The sequence below is a fragment of the Leuciscus leuciscus genome (assembly GCF_965113295.1).
Source record: "Leuciscus leuciscus genome assembly, chromosome: 11".
NCBI lineage: Eukaryota > Metazoa > Chordata > Actinopteri > Cypriniformes > Leuciscidae > Leuciscus > Leuciscus leuciscus.
The window spans coordinates 7,083,086-7,102,101 of NC_138735.1; the positions used below are offsets into that span (position 1 = coordinate 7,083,086).

General features: G+C 35.7%; 2 protein-coding genes and 1 long non-coding RNA gene across 4 annotated transcripts in view; all 3 read left to right on the forward strand.

Annotated features, from left to right (window-relative positions):
• Window positions 1-1,529: 1,529 nt before the first annotated feature.
• agtr1b (angiotensin II receptor, type 1b) lies at window positions 1,530-10,792 on the forward strand. Its single transcript, XM_082184384.1, has 2 exons — window positions 1,530-1,980; window positions 8,902-10,792. Exon 2 carries the CDS (start codon window positions 9,008-9,010, stop codon window positions 10,085-10,087), a length of 1,080 nt encoding a protein of 359 aa, XP_082040510.1. The 5' UTR covers window positions 1,530-1,980; window positions 8,902-9,007; the 3' UTR covers window positions 10,088-10,792.
• A 576-nt stretch (window positions 10,793-11,368) lies between these two features.
• cpb1 (carboxypeptidase B1 (tissue)) overlaps window positions 11,369-19,016 on the forward strand; it is a 102,982-nt gene continuing 95,334 nt past the window's right edge. The window contains exons 1-10 of one of the 2 annotated variants that reach the window (XM_082184373.1): window positions 11,369-13,318; window positions 13,422-13,497; window positions 14,456-14,580; window positions 14,767-14,866; window positions 14,963-15,064; window positions 15,766-15,870; window positions 15,951-16,061; window positions 17,081-17,171; window positions 17,623-17,825; window positions 17,936-18,020. In XM_082184373.1, coding sequence (XP_082040499.1) covers window positions 13,254-13,318; window positions 13,422-13,497; window positions 14,456-14,580; window positions 14,767-14,866; window positions 14,963-15,064; window positions 15,766-15,870; window positions 15,951-16,061; window positions 17,081-17,171; window positions 17,623-17,825; window positions 17,936-18,020 — 1,063 coding nt within the window. In that variant the 5' untranslated portion in view covers window positions 11,369-13,253. The remainder of the gene's footprint in view (window positions 13,319-13,421; window positions 13,498-14,455; window positions 14,581-14,766; window positions 14,867-14,962; window positions 15,065-15,765; window positions 15,871-15,950; window positions 16,062-17,080; window positions 17,172-17,622; window positions 17,826-17,935; window positions 18,021-19,016) is intronic. The other variant, XM_082184372.1, reaches the window with a different exon arrangement.
• On the forward strand, window positions 16,068-16,697 carry LOC309509626. Its single transcript, XR_014209948.1, has 2 exons — window positions 16,068-16,489; window positions 16,521-16,697. It is a non-coding gene; the product is annotated as an uncharacterized lncRNA (long non-coding RNA).

Consider the following 19,016-nt stretch of genomic DNA (forward strand, 5'->3'; position numbering starts at 1 on the left):
TCTCAATGTTAAGCAAACTTGTTCTTATTGTTTGAGAAACTGACCTCATTGCTTGTTTCCTTTTGTCTTATATGTTATCAAGTAAATCCACACCACACAGACAAGCTGAGAGAGATACGTTTGCATTCTCATGAGGTGGTGTGAAAAAATGTTTGGAAAGGTGATAAAACCAACCTTCACATCCTAGCAGAATTGTTCTTGGCTGGGTTTAATGCAAAGCACCAGTCTCCCAAAATGCAATTGTTTGTAATATGAAGCTGTCTTTTCTCAAGATTTGCCATTTTCACTGTTGATGTACCTATATTGTGGGAAGTGTTTTTGTGTCAGAAGATATCATATCTTTTGTAATTTGAACGGTTGCTGTGCCTTGGAAAAGTCCTAGAACATTTATTGGGGCACCTGACTTGCCTTTACTTTTCTTTGTTTTTCTAAGCCATTATAGCAGAAGCGTCAAGCGTCATAGCTATATCATTTTAAACAGGCGAACTTGAAGTTTCAATCTAGCTCATTTAAAGTCTTTTACTTGTATTTTGTCTGAGAATGGATGAATTTACCAGAATTAAGAAAAACACCTCCACAATGTTTAATTATGTTTTACTGTGAACTCAAATAGAACCTCCTGAAGTTTGGATTTTGTTTGAATTTTTTAAAAAATAAAGTTCTAACACCTATTCTAACAGACCACAAAAACAAAATCAAAACATTGTAAAAGGGCATAATATGGCCTCTTTAATTAAGGTTTTTATTCACACATGAACAATGATCATTGCACATTTCACTTTTTGAACTGTGAAAATGTTACCTAGAATTTCAATTGATGAAAAAAAAATTATAATAAAAAATAAATAAATGAGGGGATATTATAAAATCGCTTCATTCACGTTTCAAATATGAATGAAAGTCTTTTGTTTTGGAACAACATAAGAGAGAGTAAATGAGTTCTTACTCCTCTATGGAGAATGCTTATTTAAGCTTTATGTTTATTCCTTTCACCCTAAGGTATGAAGAACAAACGGCTGTAATTATAAAATAAGAATATTCTTGGAATGGTCTCAACGCAATCTACTAATGCAAAAACTTCTGAAGAGTCACACGAGAAACTCCAGTGTGCCCAAAAGAACCATCTAAAAAATAGTTGGTTATGTTTTGGGTTCACTGATCATAAATCAGAGGACCCAGAGCTTTATACCCCTATTGGTCATGCAAACATAGAGATAAACTGTATTTGAACCAGCATGAAAGAACATCCACCGATTGCAGAAACGGATCAGGTGACCTGACCACACAGGTCAGTCTATAAAGCTTTCTGAAAAACAAGTTCTCCATGTTCTTTCTCATGTCTACGCGCTGCCGGCTCCAACCTGCCCATCCAGACCTCTGCTTCCCTACTTTGTTTTCCTTTCCTATCCTTCTCAGTCTCAGATGTCAGACCTCTGAGCAGCAACCCCACGAGTTTGTACACTGAGTACGTCAAGTGGTGTGCGACTCAACCAGTGACGTAACGGCCACGCAGTGCAGTGTTTGTACTCACACATATTTTTATTTGACTGATAGCAAAGTGGAATGGAAAAGTCACATTTGATCGTGAAGGATTTAAGAGAAACAGGAGACAACCAATTTCCTCTTCATCTCCAATGTCTGACGTTGGAGACAGCGCTATTTATATATCTTTGGGGGAGACCAATTAGAGTTGTCATGATTTGCCTTTGCACGATTCATGGCATGGGAGGATGGAGTGAAATAACTGACCACTCAGATAGGAGGAGCGTTAATGTCGAGTGGGTGTATGCTGGGGTGGGGGGGGTGGTCTCAACAAGCACACACTGTGGAAATACAGACATGAGACATGTTTTCATCAATGGGGGGTGGATTGTGTTTGTACACGATGAGGTGTGTGTAAGTGTCAGGCGAATTTGACTAGTCGTGTTCGTGCAGTTCAGTAATAGGGCACTGGTCTGCAGTCCTTATCCACTTCATCAGGTAGGACACTTTCTGATTTCTAGATAAATAGAATAATATTTAAATGTAATTTTGAACAAGCCAAATGCACTAAAGGCTAACCCTGAGAATGAATACCTTTCCATGAGTTTGGATAGTAAACTGAAAACAGAATTGAAATTCACAAACATGCAGCACAGATGTGAAATCCTGATTTAGATGCAGTATTTTGAATCATGTATATTTGTAATGATAAAGCAAGAATCACTATCATTATTAGTGCTTATAGTTTAGAGTTTGCCCTTAACTTTAAAATATATAAATTGATTAAAAAATAATAAAATGGAAGTGCCTGATTTCTTTCTGCAACAGACATGAATGATACCTTGAACTTTGCAATATGGAGTTATTAACACGAGCAAGACTGTGTTCAGTTATAAGAAAAAGTCACGCTGATTGAATCCTTTGGAAATTTGTATGGGTGTGATGGTTTAAAAAATGAAGTTATTTTAGCAAAAGCCTGTTATGACAGTCATAGCACTTTCAGTCTGGTGCATTGTTCCCATCATTCTGCACATACAGTAAAGGCATGGTATGGCTCATTTAAGAAGACTGTCATTAACACACACATTTACCTTGCCATCTAAATGAAGACGACTTTTGCCACTCCAGTCATGTAGACAGATACAGAGGAACAAAATGTTGTTTGTACAACAAAATTACTGTCTGCAATGTACCTTACAGACAGGAACAAGATTTAAATTGTATTGCTTTACTGAAACAATAAACTCCATAAATGAAAAAATACAAAGTAGATGAGGGAAAAATACAGTATAGTGTTCACTGTGATAATAAAAGCAGGCTTAGTATAATGTTATATGTTAGCATGTTGCTAAGCTAATGGCATGATCCTTTAATAGGTATAAAAATAGGACCAGAGCCATTTTAAAGTGCAATTGGACAGCAACAAAGTGACCTGAATCATTCATTTTAATGCGAACTGGAGACTGTCACATTGCTTCCTGTCTGCTCTGAAAATCACACCTTTCTGTTAAAAGTCCAGTGGTTTTATCCAAATATGCCCGCTTGCCTACTATATCGTGGGCGAAAAACAGTAGGCTATCTGAAAAGTGTTTCACAGTATTCATTTAACAGTAGATGAAAAGTTACTGGATCACCTGCTACTTCTGCCGAGATTCTGAAGTGTGTATACGATGGACACGTTACTATCCCATGAGGCCATGGGAGAGGATTTTTGAATGACAATGAAGTGATGCTGGTGACAAACTATTTCAAAGGTTTTGCCCCAGATTTTTTCCCCATTCAACTTCATAGGAAATTTACTTGCATGACTGGAAATAGCTCACAGGGGGAATTTCCAAGATGGCCGACAACTGAACCTACTTCGGCTGCGTCTGAAATGGCATACTCTCTTGAGTAGGTAGTTATTTTGAGTGAGTACTCACTTTGAGACTGGTAAAAAAAAAAAGTATGTTCTATAGTATAAATGTAATCCGGACACTACTACATTCACCATGTTGTCATTATCATATGACCTACCGGCATCAGTTGCATCGCTTTAGTGCTATTCACAAATCCTCTCCCGTGCAAAATTTCCTATGCACACTTCAGAATTTCGCCGGAAATAGTAGGTAATCCGGGTACTTTTATTAGAACTGTGAATTCAGACATACTTCTTTGGTCGCATAATGTTTTTTGTTTTTCCTATAGTAGGGAAGTATGCGATTTTGTGTGCAGCCTTTGGTAACAGACACAACTACTGATATTGATAAAATACTCTAAATTTGTTACACTTATTTATTTTGAAACTATAATTATTAGTATTGAGATTTCCCTTGACATTCTTTTAAAAATAGTACTAATGGCAGAAATAATATACTTAAGCGCAAACTGAATGTAATGTTTGCATAAAATCAATTGCATGTTAATTGCAATTAAATAAAAATGTATTATAATTTTGTATACATATAATCTTTATATGTAATTTAATAATTGCTTCTATTATCTTTGAAATATGGTTTAAAGTGTACAGGAAAATATACTGTCAAGTATTTATGGAAAAAACATAACATGTATTTAAATATATTTGTAATTACACATTTGTAATGAATGAAGTTGCAATTTAGTACATTTAAAATATCTTAACTTTAATGTCAAATAACACACTTCAGTTAAAATTATGACAAAGTACATGTGCTTTAGTATGTTAGTAACACATCAAATATTTTTTTTTTAAAGCATGATAAAAGTTTATTAAAACAATGATTTAACATGTACTTAAAACTTTTAAGTTGATCTTACAAAGTGCACTTTTTAAGAAACAGCCATGAAAGTGCAGGCTGCTCTCTGTGAGTACACCAAAGTGGCCTTTTATTTAATTAATCTACAGGTACAGTTTATATATATATATATATATATATATATATATATATATATATATATATATATATATATATATATATATATATATATATACTTTTAAGATTACACTACAAATGCACAATTAAGTGCGCTTCTTTTTCACAAGGGTTCACAAGTACATTTTGGGATTTCCTCCTCCATGCACAAATGATACATGTCTACCTTTTAGAACAGCCTCGGGAACACACCTATGATGCATTAAAATGCTCCCTCTGCAGGCAACTCTTTTGGAACGGAGTGATTGTGTAAAATCTTGTTGTTAAAAACATCTCTTGAGCTCAGACAAAGCCAATGTTTTATTGAGCTGCAGTCTTAAGGCTGACTAATATTTGTTGTCCACAACTCCCATGGTGGCAGCTTGCATCTATCTGATGAGAACTTAAACACGATAACAGAAGCTAAATTACTGCATTGGGCTTTTATTTTGCTCTGCTAAACAAAATGTCCGACAGATGTCCGTGTCACTCCATCTGCTGTTAGGCCTAATTCAAACAGCCGTTTGCTTTAAAAGCCCAGTCAACAGAAATATATAAAGCCCATTTCTGCTGTCCCAGCGGGTAAGGAGAGATAATTGTTTTTTTAGTGGCCACACTTGTGCTGGTGAGGTAAATTTCCTCATGGTAGTCTACCTCTCCTAAGTGAGAGAAAAGCAGACTGAGTAAATCTTTAACTAGATCAGTGATGATTTTAGTGGCCAGTCTAACACTCTACCAGATGGTGGTGCTCACACTACACTTCTGATTAAACACAGTGTTGATATTTTGTTATTTCTTAGGCTCCACTTTTGACTATTCTTGTGTAAGACTGCCCTTGTGTAACTTCTTTCCGTTATGTTATGTGTCCATCATGGACACACCTAGACTAAAAAAGAACTAGGCCTTGGACACACACACACACACACACACACACACACACACACACACACACACACACACACACACACACACACACACACACAACCAAAAATTATTCAGACACCACATTTTTATTTTTATTTTTTTTTTTTTACTAGTGGGTGCAGGACACTATTAGTTCATATAAGTAAGGATAGAAAAATAAAGTAAACGGTGACATATTATACCCACAAATTCTTCATACAGTGACTACCAGTAAAATTGATACAGATTTTGGACCAAAGATAATTCAGACACTTTGACCTGACCATTTTTTGCTGAAGTGTTTTTTTCTTTATTTGCTAATGCGACCTTTTTACACCACAGACTGAACAAAATTAAGCATTGCTTGGTAATTGGTTTACCTAAATTGGTATTATCTAAATGTGTACTTACAGTTAACAGCTGACAGATATTCAACCTAATTCATGTGTGAGACAGTCTAACAGAAGTGAAATATCAACTGATTTGATAACTTTGAGATCTTGTCATATTTTATTACCATTTTCTAAACTATAGCAAATAAACTGTGATAATGTGAGAAATGTTGAAGGTGTCTGAATAAATTTTGGTTTGACTGTATATACAGTATATATATATATATATGTATATATATATATATATATATATATGTATATAATGTATATATGTATGTATGTACAGCAGCAATTTCCAGGGTTCAATGGCTTTAAGGCATTAATAAAAACGAGTGAGTGAGGAGAGGCGGGTTTGTGTGTAACTTTTTTCAGATATTTCAGTGTCGATATGTATCGAAAAAAAAAATATATTTTTGACAACACTAGATTGCACATAGTTTATTATTTTAGATGCCTGTAGCCTCACCATCAGGCTGATTGGGGCGAGCTTTGGTGACGTAGACGGGGTGGGTACTGTATATCATCCCTCAAGTTTCAAGTCTCTCCGACTTACGGTTTGGTCTTTTTAGAGGAGAATGCGGATCCTTGGAAATTTTAACAATTACAATAGTGTTTCAGCACTACACACTTGAAAAAATAAAATCTCTATATGTACAAATACATAATTTAACAACTGTACAGTACAATTGGGAAAACACCAAGGCTCACAGCACTTCAGAGTGAATGGCATTTAATGTCATTAGGCAAACTAATGTAAAAGTCATTTCTGCCTTTTATGGTCTCCATTTAAAGTTTCCATTTGCTGTCCAATTACTGTAAATGCTGTCTGGGAGGAACAATTAAGAGTAATTATTATCTAGCTTAAGAGTAGTTAGCTTGGTGCTGTGTCTTCACAAAATCAGTTTTCCTGTTTTGTGCTCTTGTCTTTACAGACATATTTGTTGCGGGTATTTCATTGTATCCCGAGAAGCAGCATGAGAACACAACACATGCACAACTAAAAGTGGGTTAGTCTTGCACATTTAGTTAATGTGTTCACTGTACAGTCAACTCACAGCCGCCTACTGTTACACTCATTTAAAAAAGAAAACAGGGCTAAATCAAATGGTGACGTGCGGAACTGCTTTATTGCATCTTGCGGGCCTGAGGAGGAGAAATGCAGGGGTGATATTTCATTATCCTGTTACCCTTGGCACCCCGACGTTGTGCTCTTTCTTTAGCAATGAACATCACCACATCTGTAACTGATATGGCTGGTGCTTTTACAGAAGAATGCACACTTTTTAAAATGTCTCGCCTGTGAAACCAAAGAAACCCACGTTCACTTGGCATATAAATGAAACTGCTCTAAAATGTGAGGTGTGTAAATGAAGAATTGTATGGATGCATGCAGAATGATGATTCTTTCAGAATTGATTTAAATTAAACTTAAATTCCAGTTCAGTTCCTGAATTTGAACTGTGGTCAGAACTGTTCATTGTGATTCAAGATTGTTGCTTTAAGATTGCAGCTGAAACCATGAAGAAAACCACTTGAGTGCGCCCCCTTGTGGCAAACGGAGGCCTACATTACATTTGTGATGTAGAAAGCTTCTTTTTTTATTTTTTATTAAAGCGTTGGGACATTTATAAACAATGTTCAACATGGATAATTTTTCCTCATTCTATCCTGGTAGCAGCACGCTCATTTATTAAGAGCAAACAGGTTTGATTTTCTCAGGCACTTTCCACAGCCTAGACCCCTGGTGACCTGTTTATTTAGGTGTGTGCTGATTAGAAATTCTCATGCTGAGCTCCTTTCAGCACAGTGTGTATGGAACATAACAACTCAACAATGCTCTAAAGCACTTTTCTCTCTCTCTTTCTATATCCTCCATTAATGAATTCTGTAGTTAGAAAATCATGTTTACTGCATTGAGCGCAGAGACTATAGTAGCTAATACAGTAACTTGTTGTATGAATCGAATACATTGAATGTGGCATTATTATACAACCCTAAAAAACAACCACCATCATAATACAACAGAATATAAATAAATCTGTGATGTGCAAAATGTGGTTACTCTGTCAACTCCAGAATACAAAACAGAAACTCAAGTTTAAACTATTTCAATTCATTCATTTATTGTGAAGTTTACATTTTCCAGTTTTTTTCATTAATATTTGACATAACACTGTATATTATTGTCGCATCTTGACCCTGAAGATCTTGAAGATTGACCCATCTTGACTGAGTTATAGTCAAGAAAGAAAGAAAAAAAGAAAAAATATGAGAAAATGGAAAAAGTAGTTTCACTAAAATGTAAATTAATATCTCTGAACTTAGTAGTAATACAGCCTTGAAGGTCTGCATTTCAATTGTGAATGTACAGAAATTAAAACAAATTAAATTTGAAAGACATTCATATGACTGTAACATTTAAGAAGAAAGTGGAGGTTGTCAAGACAAACTTTGAATATTAGAACAAAGCCTGGCTTGAAAGTTTTGCAAAATGTTTATAGTCCTTATGATGGATGGATGGATGGATGGATGGATGGATGGATGGATGGATGGATGGATGGATGGATGGATGGATGGATGGATGGATGGATGGATGGAAGGATGGAAGGATGGATGGAATGATGGATGGAATGATGGATGGATGGATGGATGGATGGATGGAATGATGGATGGATGGATGGATGGATGGATGGATGGATGGATGGATGGATGGATGGATGGAAGGATGGAAGGATGGATGGATGGATGGATGGAATGATGGATGGATGGATGGATGGAATGATGGATGGATGGATGGATGGATGGATGGATGGATGGATGGATGGATGGATGGATGGATGGATGGATAGTACGACAGATAGAACAGCAAATAGAGTGACAGACAGAATGATAGAATGTTAGATAGATAGTACGACAGATAGAACAATAGATGAAAGGATGGATGGATGGTACGACAGATATTTTTTTTCATGTTTCCATGACTGAGAACCTTCTGATAAACACATTACAATTTCACTGTCACCACTCATTAACTAAGAGAGCGTTTTAAAGGGGTTCCAGGTGGTCAGGTCAGTGTTATCATGAAGCATCTGTTTTTGATAGCAGAAGTAGCATGATCAGTGAAGACAGTTTTAATGTGCAGAGCTTAATAAGGGGGCGTAGCAGGAGCTCTTTCATGGCCGATGTTTACGGCCTGTGGCTGTGCTAATGATGCCTCTTCCTCTGACAGTTTTCGTTGCTCTCTTTTATAGGTGTCAGGAGGCATTTACCCCAAATCTGGTGTTGGCTATTCAAGACATACCCTGTAGGTAGCGGAACCCATTCGTTGTCACATAAGCAACAATAGTGGACCGAAAAATGGAGAACAAAACCTCAGGAATGAGTGATCCCTTCCACGTGAACTGCAGTATGTCTGGAAGACACGGCTTCATCTTCACCTTCATTCCCGTTGTCTATGGATGCAATTTTGTCATAGGGGTCATTGGTAATAGCATGGTGGTGGCTGTCATCTACCGCTACATGAAGCTAAAAACAGTAGCAAACGTCTTTGTGCTCAATCTAGCTATATCAGACCTTACCTTCCTTATTACGCTGCCATTTTGGGCCACTTTCACAGCCACGGGTTACCACTGGCCGTTCGGCACCTTTCTGTGCAAGGCAAGCGCAGGACTGGTCATCTTTAACCTCTACACTAGCATATTCTTCCTCACCGCTCTTAGCATTGACCGATATCTTGCTATCGTACATCCGGTGCGCTCCAGACGCCAGCGCACACTTCTCTACGCTAACCTCACGTGTGTACTCATATGGCTGTTTGCCTTGCTCCTCAGTGCACCTACAGCGCTAAGCAGGAGTGTGTATGACATTGGGAACTTGACTTTGTGCGCCGTGTGGCACCACAGTGAGCAGATACACTTCTTAGTTACCCTTAGTGTGCTAAAAAGCGTTCTAGGTTTTCTTGTGCCGTTCCTTGTGATAATCACCTGCTATTGCCTTATCGGTCGCGCACTCCTGGATTCCAGGGGTGTGTTGAGGAAAAGCGTTCGCTCTCGGGAGGATGAAACGTTACGGATGATAGCCGCTACTGTGCTAGCTTTCTTTGTTTGCTGGGCTCCTCACCAAGCTTTCCACTTCATGGAGCTGCTGGCCATGCTTGGCGTGGTGGAAAACTGCCAAATACTGGATGTTATTGACACAGCCATGCCATTTACCATCTGCATCTCCTATTTAAACAGTTGTGTAAACCCCATTCTTTATAGCTTTGTTGGACAGAACTTTCGCAAAAACCTACTGAGGTTGCTAGGCTGTGGGTCTGGACAAACTAGCAGTCACTTTAGCATTAGCTCAAAGATGAATGTCCCTTCCCAATGTACCTCTGGACTGCTCAATCCAACAAGCACCAAGAATGATTCAACACCCACTGTTAAGACGTCTTAAATGGAAAAGGCATAGCTGAAATTTTGTATTTATCTGTGTTTTGGGGATTTTAAGGTACTACCAAAGCACAATGCTAGTTAGTTACGTTACTGTATCAGTAACAGTTCTCAGTACTTAGAGTGATAGAGCTCAAATGTCTGTGCCTTTAACAGAGATGTGTTATCCTGCAGGTAGTTATCCTGCAGGTATGCTTACACATTAGCATACTAGAATACATATGACAGAAATAGTACATTTTAGAAGAATATACTTCAGTGCAAACTGAATTTCATGTTTTCGTACAGTTAATTGCATGTTATTAAGTCAAATTAAAATTAAAATTCTAATGTTAAAATATGGCTAAAGTGTGCTTTTGAATGTACAGTAAGTGTATTTCTGTGATTAAGTAATACATACTTTCATTTATTTTATATTGAAACTTGTAGGCTATGTCATATATATATATATATATATATATATATATATATATATATGTGTGTGTGTGTGTGTGTGTGTGTGTGTGTGTGTGTGTGTGTGTGTGTGTGTGTGTGTGTGTGTGTGTGTGTGTGTGTTGGTGTGTATGTCATATTATATATCAAAGTGCACTTTTTAAAAGTGTAAGTGTGTTAAAAATGTCATGGAAGTGTACCCTCTTTTGTCCTTTTATTCTTTTATCTGCAAAGTACAGTTTAAGAAATAAAACAAATAAAGAAAATACTATTAAGATTTGAAGTAGACCTCATTATGCACATTCAGTACACTTTTCCAAAAGGGGATAATTATAAACATGATGATTTTAACTTACTTACTCAGCAAGATTATCATGAAATTGCTGTTTTGACTGCAGTTGATCTCACTACTCGTTTATTCTAATACCCACTATAGCGCCCCTTGTGTCAACACTGAGAATGCATCGATTATTCATAGAATAATTCAATTAAATTGGAATTTGAGTACATAACCTGAAATATTATGATATATACAGTGTATATATATGAAGAGTTCAGATGCAAAAGCCTCTAAGTGCCATCTGAAATTTTCTTCTAGAATGATCATTTTTATCAAGCTCGTATATTTAAGTTAAATAATTTCACTTAAATGACAATTAATAGGTAATTTGCATTGCCATTTAAGTGAAATGATTGAACTTAAATATATACGAGCTTGATAAAAATGATCATTCTAGAAGAAAATTTCAGATGGCACTTAGAGGCTTTTGCATCTGAACTCTTCATATATATATATATATATATATTAAAATTTTTGTCATAATCTCCATAATCTCTTTAAAGGGTTAGTTCACCCAAAAAATCTAAATCTTTAATTACTCACCCTCATGTCATTCCAAACTTGTAAGACTTCCGTTCATCGAAACACAAATGAAGATATTTTTTATGAAATCTGAGAGTTTTCTGTCCATCCATTGACAGCTACACAACTACCAATTTGACGCTTAAAGTTCATAAAGACATCGTAAAAGTAATCCATATGAATCAATTGGGTCAGTCCAAATTTTCTGAAGAGACTTGATCACTTCGAGTAAAAGTCGAGTAATTGATGGGCACTTTTGGGTAAACTATCTCTTTAAGTGATCTGGAAACTTGACCATATCACATTCATGACTAAATCGTGACCGTATTATAAACAATGTTTCAGTTGTGTTCATGCAAAAAAAACAAAAAACAAATAAATAATAATAATTTTGATACAATGCACTTATTGTGTATGTACATGTTTTCACATTGTAGCCTATATTTCAACAATACCTGCATGTAAGTATGTACAGCTGTAATTCATTTATACCACCAAGCTGTAATTCACAAGTGATTCATACCACCAAACCTGTCCTTAACCTTACCCGTATCCCACCTCAATAGCAGCAACAGTGTCTTGCATTACAATATGAACTCAATAATGTACATAAGAGATAATCAACGGCTAGCTGTGTATGAAACAATTTTGAGAATAAGGTTTCTAGTGCTCAACTAAACACCATCACTTGAGAAGAGAAGTAAGATCTCTAGTGTTTAACCCGCTGCGCTGCAATAACCAAACAGACTCCAACCGATGCCTTCGAATATGCTTTTATTCATGATCAGAACCTCATATCAATCACAGACTCCCACCAGCAAAAATAATACAACATAGTAAAGTTAACAAGACATATTACTCATCATTCTCATCATCACATCTAATATGATTGTGCAAATTCATTCTCTGTTACAGATGAAGCAAATTTAGACCTAGACCCAAATCATATGATTATTAGTTTGTTGATTACTCAATGTCATGGGGATATTATATTGAGATAGCTGTCTAGCTTGACTAAAGTGTTGGTAATTCTTTTTTTTTTTTTTTTTTTTTAAATGTTAAATGTTAAACCTGCAAGAAAAATAAATGTTAGTTATGGTTAATTAAAAAAACAATCTCTCACACATTACTAGGATATTGGCTGTTTATAAAGCACATATTAATGCCCAATTCTGTATGACAATATTCTACATCCCTTAATCCTACCCAATACCTGAACTTAACAACTACCTTACTAACTATTGATAAGCAGTAATTAGGAGTTTACTGAAGCAAAAGTTGTATATTAGTGAGAATCGGACCCTAATATAAAGTGTGACCATGCAAAAAACCTGATATAAAGGGACCATATTTCTATACTGCTATTATAATGTTTCTACACTTTTTTTGTGGATAAGAAAATTAGTTGATAACTAATTCTATGAGATATGAATGTGAAAACACTGAACATTTCAGATTGTCTGTCGAATATTTTTGTTTGGCAATATCATTTTCAATATCATCAATTTTTTTATATGCAAATTCCAAGGACAATTTTGTACTCATCTTCCCATTTAAACAGCAGTACATTTGTGTTTGGGAACAGTTAAATAAAATGAATATTATTATTATTATTTATTTCTCCTGTTAAGGTTTTCTTCTCTTAGTGAACATTTAGGCGACAGCCTTTTAACAGGTTAATGATTGAAAGAGGTGCATTTGAAGCTGTTGTCACCTCAAATCATATATAGCTAAAAATATCTTGAACAGCATGTGCAACAGGTGACTAATAATTGATACATATGAAGGCATTCTGGAGGTCAGTATTGGGCGGTCCTTGATGGCCTGACATTATAAAAAGAGATCTGTGTGCAAGCAAAAAAAACACACAGGCAAAATGAAGATCCTATTGCTCTTGGGATTGGTGGCTGTCGCTCTCTGTGAGCCAACCAGATTTGTGGGGTAAATTCTTGAAAAAATTTTTCTCTGTTGAACCAAAAAAGATTACACTATGTGGAGCTAATATCCAAGATGGTAAAGAATATCTCTCTCCACACTTTTCTAGCGATAAAGTCATCCGTCTGACACCAGCAAATGATGAACAAGTGACAATCATCAAGGAACTGGGACAAAAAGTCCAGGTAAAGTGTAAACTCTTATTTATTATAGAAAATATTGTTTCTTTTATTTGATTTATTCATATTTTGCACAGACGCCATGAAAAGCAAGATTAAAACAAATCTCTGTAAAAATTTTACCTTTTTGTCCTTAAAAAAAATGACCATGCGGGACCAACCTTGGCCACCAGGTGGCACTATCAGCAAGCACAAAATCTAATGCTTAAAAGGCGGATTTCTGTTACTTTATCTGTTGATTTATTGTTGAATAATATAACTACAAGAACTGTTTGCAAATCTAAATCAAGATTTGCAACTACATGTTAACTTATTCTACTAACCCGAACCCTAACCTAACAGTCTACTATTCCTCTGACTGGTAGTTGACATGTAGTTGCAAAGTTACTTGTAGTTAGTAGAATGTCTAAAGTGGACCATTGAATTAAAGCGTAACCAGATTTAAAAAATAAAAAAATAAAATATTTAAGGCACAGAAAAAATTATTTATTCATCTTGCGGTTCATGGCTTCTGGAATTTTGAGATCTACAGACAAATATCTATTGATTGTAAAGTCCTCTATGGCCTTTTTGATACTACAGACCATAGCTAACCATTGTCACAATATGGCAGCAATTTACTTGTTAAAAAAAAAGAGCATGCAGAATGATCCGAGATCCATGCATGTAGCAAGTACCCATTAGGGTGAATTCAGGCTGATTGGGACACTTTTTCCCAGTCACCTCAATGGCAAACAGTGTTCCAATCAACCTGAATTCACCCCTATACAATTTAAACAAAAATATCTGGACAATAAATGCCACATTAAACCAAGTATTACTGAGAAATGTTTAATACAATGCACTTTTTGAGACATTGCTTGAAATCATGAATGATTTTCATGAAATCAACAATGACTTTAGTATTTAGGATTTCATCAAGGCACATCCAGATTTTGAGTAAGCGTACATGTTACACCCTCAGGTGGATTTCTGGAAGCCCGACAGTCCTGACCTCGTGACCATTGGCATGAAGGTTGACATTCATGTTCCCGCAGCCCAGCTTGACATGGTCTTCACCATTTTACAGCAGAGTGACATGGAAGCTAAGTAAGTATTTGACAAACATGTAAGTTGCCTTAGACTTTGAAATGAACAACACAGCTTCATACTTCATACATAATGACATGGTAGTCCAAACGTACCATACTTCAAAGAAAGCCAAGGTAAATTTCCCCTCTCAAAATAAGGTCATTTTTGATATTCTTGGGATTTATTAGCTGGTGGTCTTTGCAGGGTCATGTTTGAAAATCTTCAGGAGGCTGTGGAGGATCAGTTGGACAACATGAGGGTGACGAAAGCCCATGACTACACAAAGTACAACAACTGGGCGACGGTATGACTGCCAGTGCACTCATAATTCTCCTTAAACTTTTTTTTTTTTTTATCTCCATTCCAGCTGTGTAATTCGTTTTTTTTTACTCACCTTCAGATTAATGATTGGGCAATCTCCATCAGCTCTGCCAATCCTAGCCTGATCAGCAGACAGGTGATCGGGAACACTTATGAGGGACGCCCCATGCACCTTCTTACGGTAAAGTCCTGGATCACTTTACAAAACTCTGTTATTCCCTTGAGAAAAAGTAGTACACGTAACATACTTTTAAAAATAATACTTACTATGGAAATAATATACTTTCAAATAACACACATAAGTATGAATTGAATGTAATGTTTGCATATTAATTGCATCCAAATGTATTATAAACATAATTATGCATTTGTTCAAATGCTGACCTTTAGAGTGCTTTTTAGGATTTATACATTTATATGTAGTTTCCATAGGTATTTTCATAACTTCTACTGACTGTGAATATGATTAAAGTGTGCTGCCGAATGTCCTGACAAGCATTTATAGTAAATTAAAATATACTTTGTCATCTCTTGTGTCAAATTGTATGGAATGAATTTAAATTTGTACACATTTGTAACAATGAAGTTGCAATTTAGTACATTTGAAATAGCTTAACTATTTCAAACACAATACAGTTTAAACTATTATCAAGTTCTTTACATGTGATTATGTTTGTCAATGCATAAAAAAAAGTGTACTTTTTAATATTTAAAGTACACGTTCGGTACAATTAAATGCACTTCTTTTTCACAAGGGTATGATCAAGTTAGCATCTATACCTGATATATGACAATTTTGAGATTACCTGCACTGAGTACAATACGAAAACATTGTTAAACTCAATACTAAATATTAAAACACTTGAGATTTCTCTCTTCCAGGTTGGAAAGAAGACAGGCTCTGCTAAGCCAGCTGTCTTCATGGATTGTGGCTTTCACGCCAGAGAATGGATCACTCATGCTTTCTGTCAGTGGTTCGTAAACGAGGTACAGGATAAACCATTTGTTTTTTAATTAATGTCTTTCAAGAGATCTATGAATCTAAACTTAATTTTACTCATGGTCAGGCTGTGTCCACCTATGGAAGTGATCCTGAGATGACCAACCTTCTCGATAGAATGGACTTCTTTGTTCTGCCTGTCTTCAACATTGATGGCTATGAATACACCTGGTCCAGTGTAGGTTCATAACATTTGTGTTTCCAAAATATATTATTCATATTGTGCAGTAAATTGATATATGCTCTGGCATTACAAGACAAAAGTTACTGAATGTATGTCTCATGAATGAAAATGAAAAGCAGTTTTTCTTTAGCCAGCGTTAGCATTTCTGCTTTTCCTGGATTTTCTACTTTCAGTGCCGATAGCAATATGGAGTTTGACTTTTCACTACATACAGTATTATTTTCCACTATCTATCAATTAACATGATCATCTCTTGAGTTTTATGTAAATTACACTTACAGTAGACATTGTGAATGAATTACATGTCCAACACAAAGGATGCAACTCGGGCCTCACTACTCAGGATTTTACACCCCACGCAGTGCTTTTTTGTTCCATATTTGAGCATGACATCGCAACAAATTTGCTTTCACTAAGATTTTGTTTGGGCACATAACCAAAAGTTTGCATTAGATTAAATTATAATTTACAATGTGGTAATTTTTAACCGCGAGTACAAGTGTGACTATTTTTTCAGGACCATTTCACCTTTTCGAATCATGTTCATTATTTGTATTTATTTATTGTGTGTGTGTGTGTGTGTGTTCACATAGCAAGTGTCAAATCCTTTAACAAGTTGCATACCATCCCCCCCCCCCCCCCCCCCCCCCCCCCCCAAAAAAAAAAGAAGAAAAAAAAAGGAACTTTTTCAATCAAAAATGGCCGAACAGCATCATTGGGTAAAATTAGTACAACATAAAAAATTAATAAAAAACTTACAGTAATGCACCTTTACAAGCTTGTAGAAAAATATAAATTATCCATACTTCAATTGGTATTACTTCACATTTGTATTATTTATTTTTATTCCTTTTAATTAATTCTATAATATGGGGGTGAAGTAATATTAAAGAAACAGTGGGTCTGCCCAAACACAGAGTGTGCATTGATTTAGGAGATGTGCTGTTTATATATATATATATATGAAGAGTGAAAAATGATCAGAATTTTCTTTTCTTTTTTGGATCATATAGAACAGGATGTGGAGAAAGACTCGTTCCAAGAACAGTGGCACCAGCTGTATCGGTACTGACCCCAACAGAAACTTTAATGCTGGATGGTGCAGTGAGTACATGCTTCCTATTAAAGCTATTGTGATTAACTAATAGTATACTAGAAATCAAGTCAAGAGTCCACATGACATTGCTTAACAAGCCTAACAGGCAAGGCTTCCTTGGTCTACCATTTTCACCACAAAGAACATGCAGCTTGACCACCAGCTAAAGGTTTGTTGGTGAAAAACAATGCTATCCCAGCCAGACCTGCACCAAACCACACTGGTCCAAGATGGCTTGGGACGAGAAATTAGTCCTAAACAGAAGAGCAGACAAAAACCTGACAAATATCTTGAAATAAAACATCTGAACGATGTCTTGATGCGTGGTAACCATAGTATAAGCAGAATAATTGACTCGATTAAATGATCAGAAACCACCTCGGGTGATCATTATTTTTCTAATAATTCCACGGCCGTTGTCAATTATTCCTTACACAATGTATGCCGTTATCGTTCCAGCCACTGGAGCTTCCAGCAACCCTTGCAGCGATACCTACTGTGGAAGCAGCCCGGAGTCTGAGATTGAGTCCAAGAATTTGGCCAACTTTATCCGCACCAACAAGTCTATCATCAAGGCCTACATGACTGTCCACTCATATTCCCAGCTGCTCCTCTTCCCCTATTCCTACAAATATGGCCTGGCTGCTGACCACTCGGAGCTGGTACCTGTTCAAAAACACATACACACATGCGTTAAACACACTACAAAAATGTGAGAATTTGTTTGACTGACCTGAGCCTTAACTTAACTGAGCCTTTTCTTTCCTGGTAGCTGAGTGTGTCTCAGGGAGCTATTGCAGCTTTGCGCACCCTGTACGGAACCAAATACACTAGCGGCCCTGGAGCTACGACCATCTGTGAGTATTGAGTCCAAGATAAAAGCTCTGATCCAAAACCTGCTTCCATCTAGGCATCTATCTAACACACATTATATGAATGTACATTGGTCTAGGCATCTTCTAACTTGAAAGGAACCTCACAATTCACAGTTGATTCCAAAATATGTTAGCATGTTGCTAAGCTAAGAATGCTAAGCTAAGATTTTTCAATTGGGTTTTGGATCATTGCAGAAAATAAGCTATGTGACCAACATAAGTTTATGAATCTGTTCACCTATTATTTCCCTCTGATTTTAGGGATAACTAATGGTTAGGACGATCAACAAAATATGTGGATCCACAAACATGTCTTACTTTACTTTTTGCTTGTGTTTTTGGCCTATAAAAATATCATCCCTCTATAGCAAGCTATAAGCATTAAAAAATGCAATGCACAAATATGGGATAAATAACTGTTAATGAAACTATAAACTATATTGTATCTATACCCAGCTCACTAGGTTTTGTAACAGGGAATGTCAGTGTTTTCAAAGAGATTATAGTCATGTAAATGTACATTTTTATATTTTATCCTCTAAAATAACTTAAAACTGTGGTTCTTAATTTATAATTTTTGATTAAATCAAACCATCCAGCTTTACGTAACACGAGTGCTCTATGTGCACCAGTACTCCCGAGTATAAACATAAGCTATAAATAATATTAATTTCATTACATTATTATTATTTTTATTATTATTTTTAAAATTAAACAAGCTATATTATTTTTTACTTATATATTATATTAATAATAAATTATATTATATAAAAAAAAAAAAATGAACATTTTATATTATTATACCTATATATTTTAGTAAAGTATATTTTAAAAATGTACTTATGGTGTAGCCTACAATCTGCGAGTGCTATTTATATGTACAGTTTGACCAAGAAAACATTGTTTCAGATCAGGAGCCATTTTGAATGAATGTATGAATGAATGAGGTATTTTATATAGCGCTTGTATATGTACTAC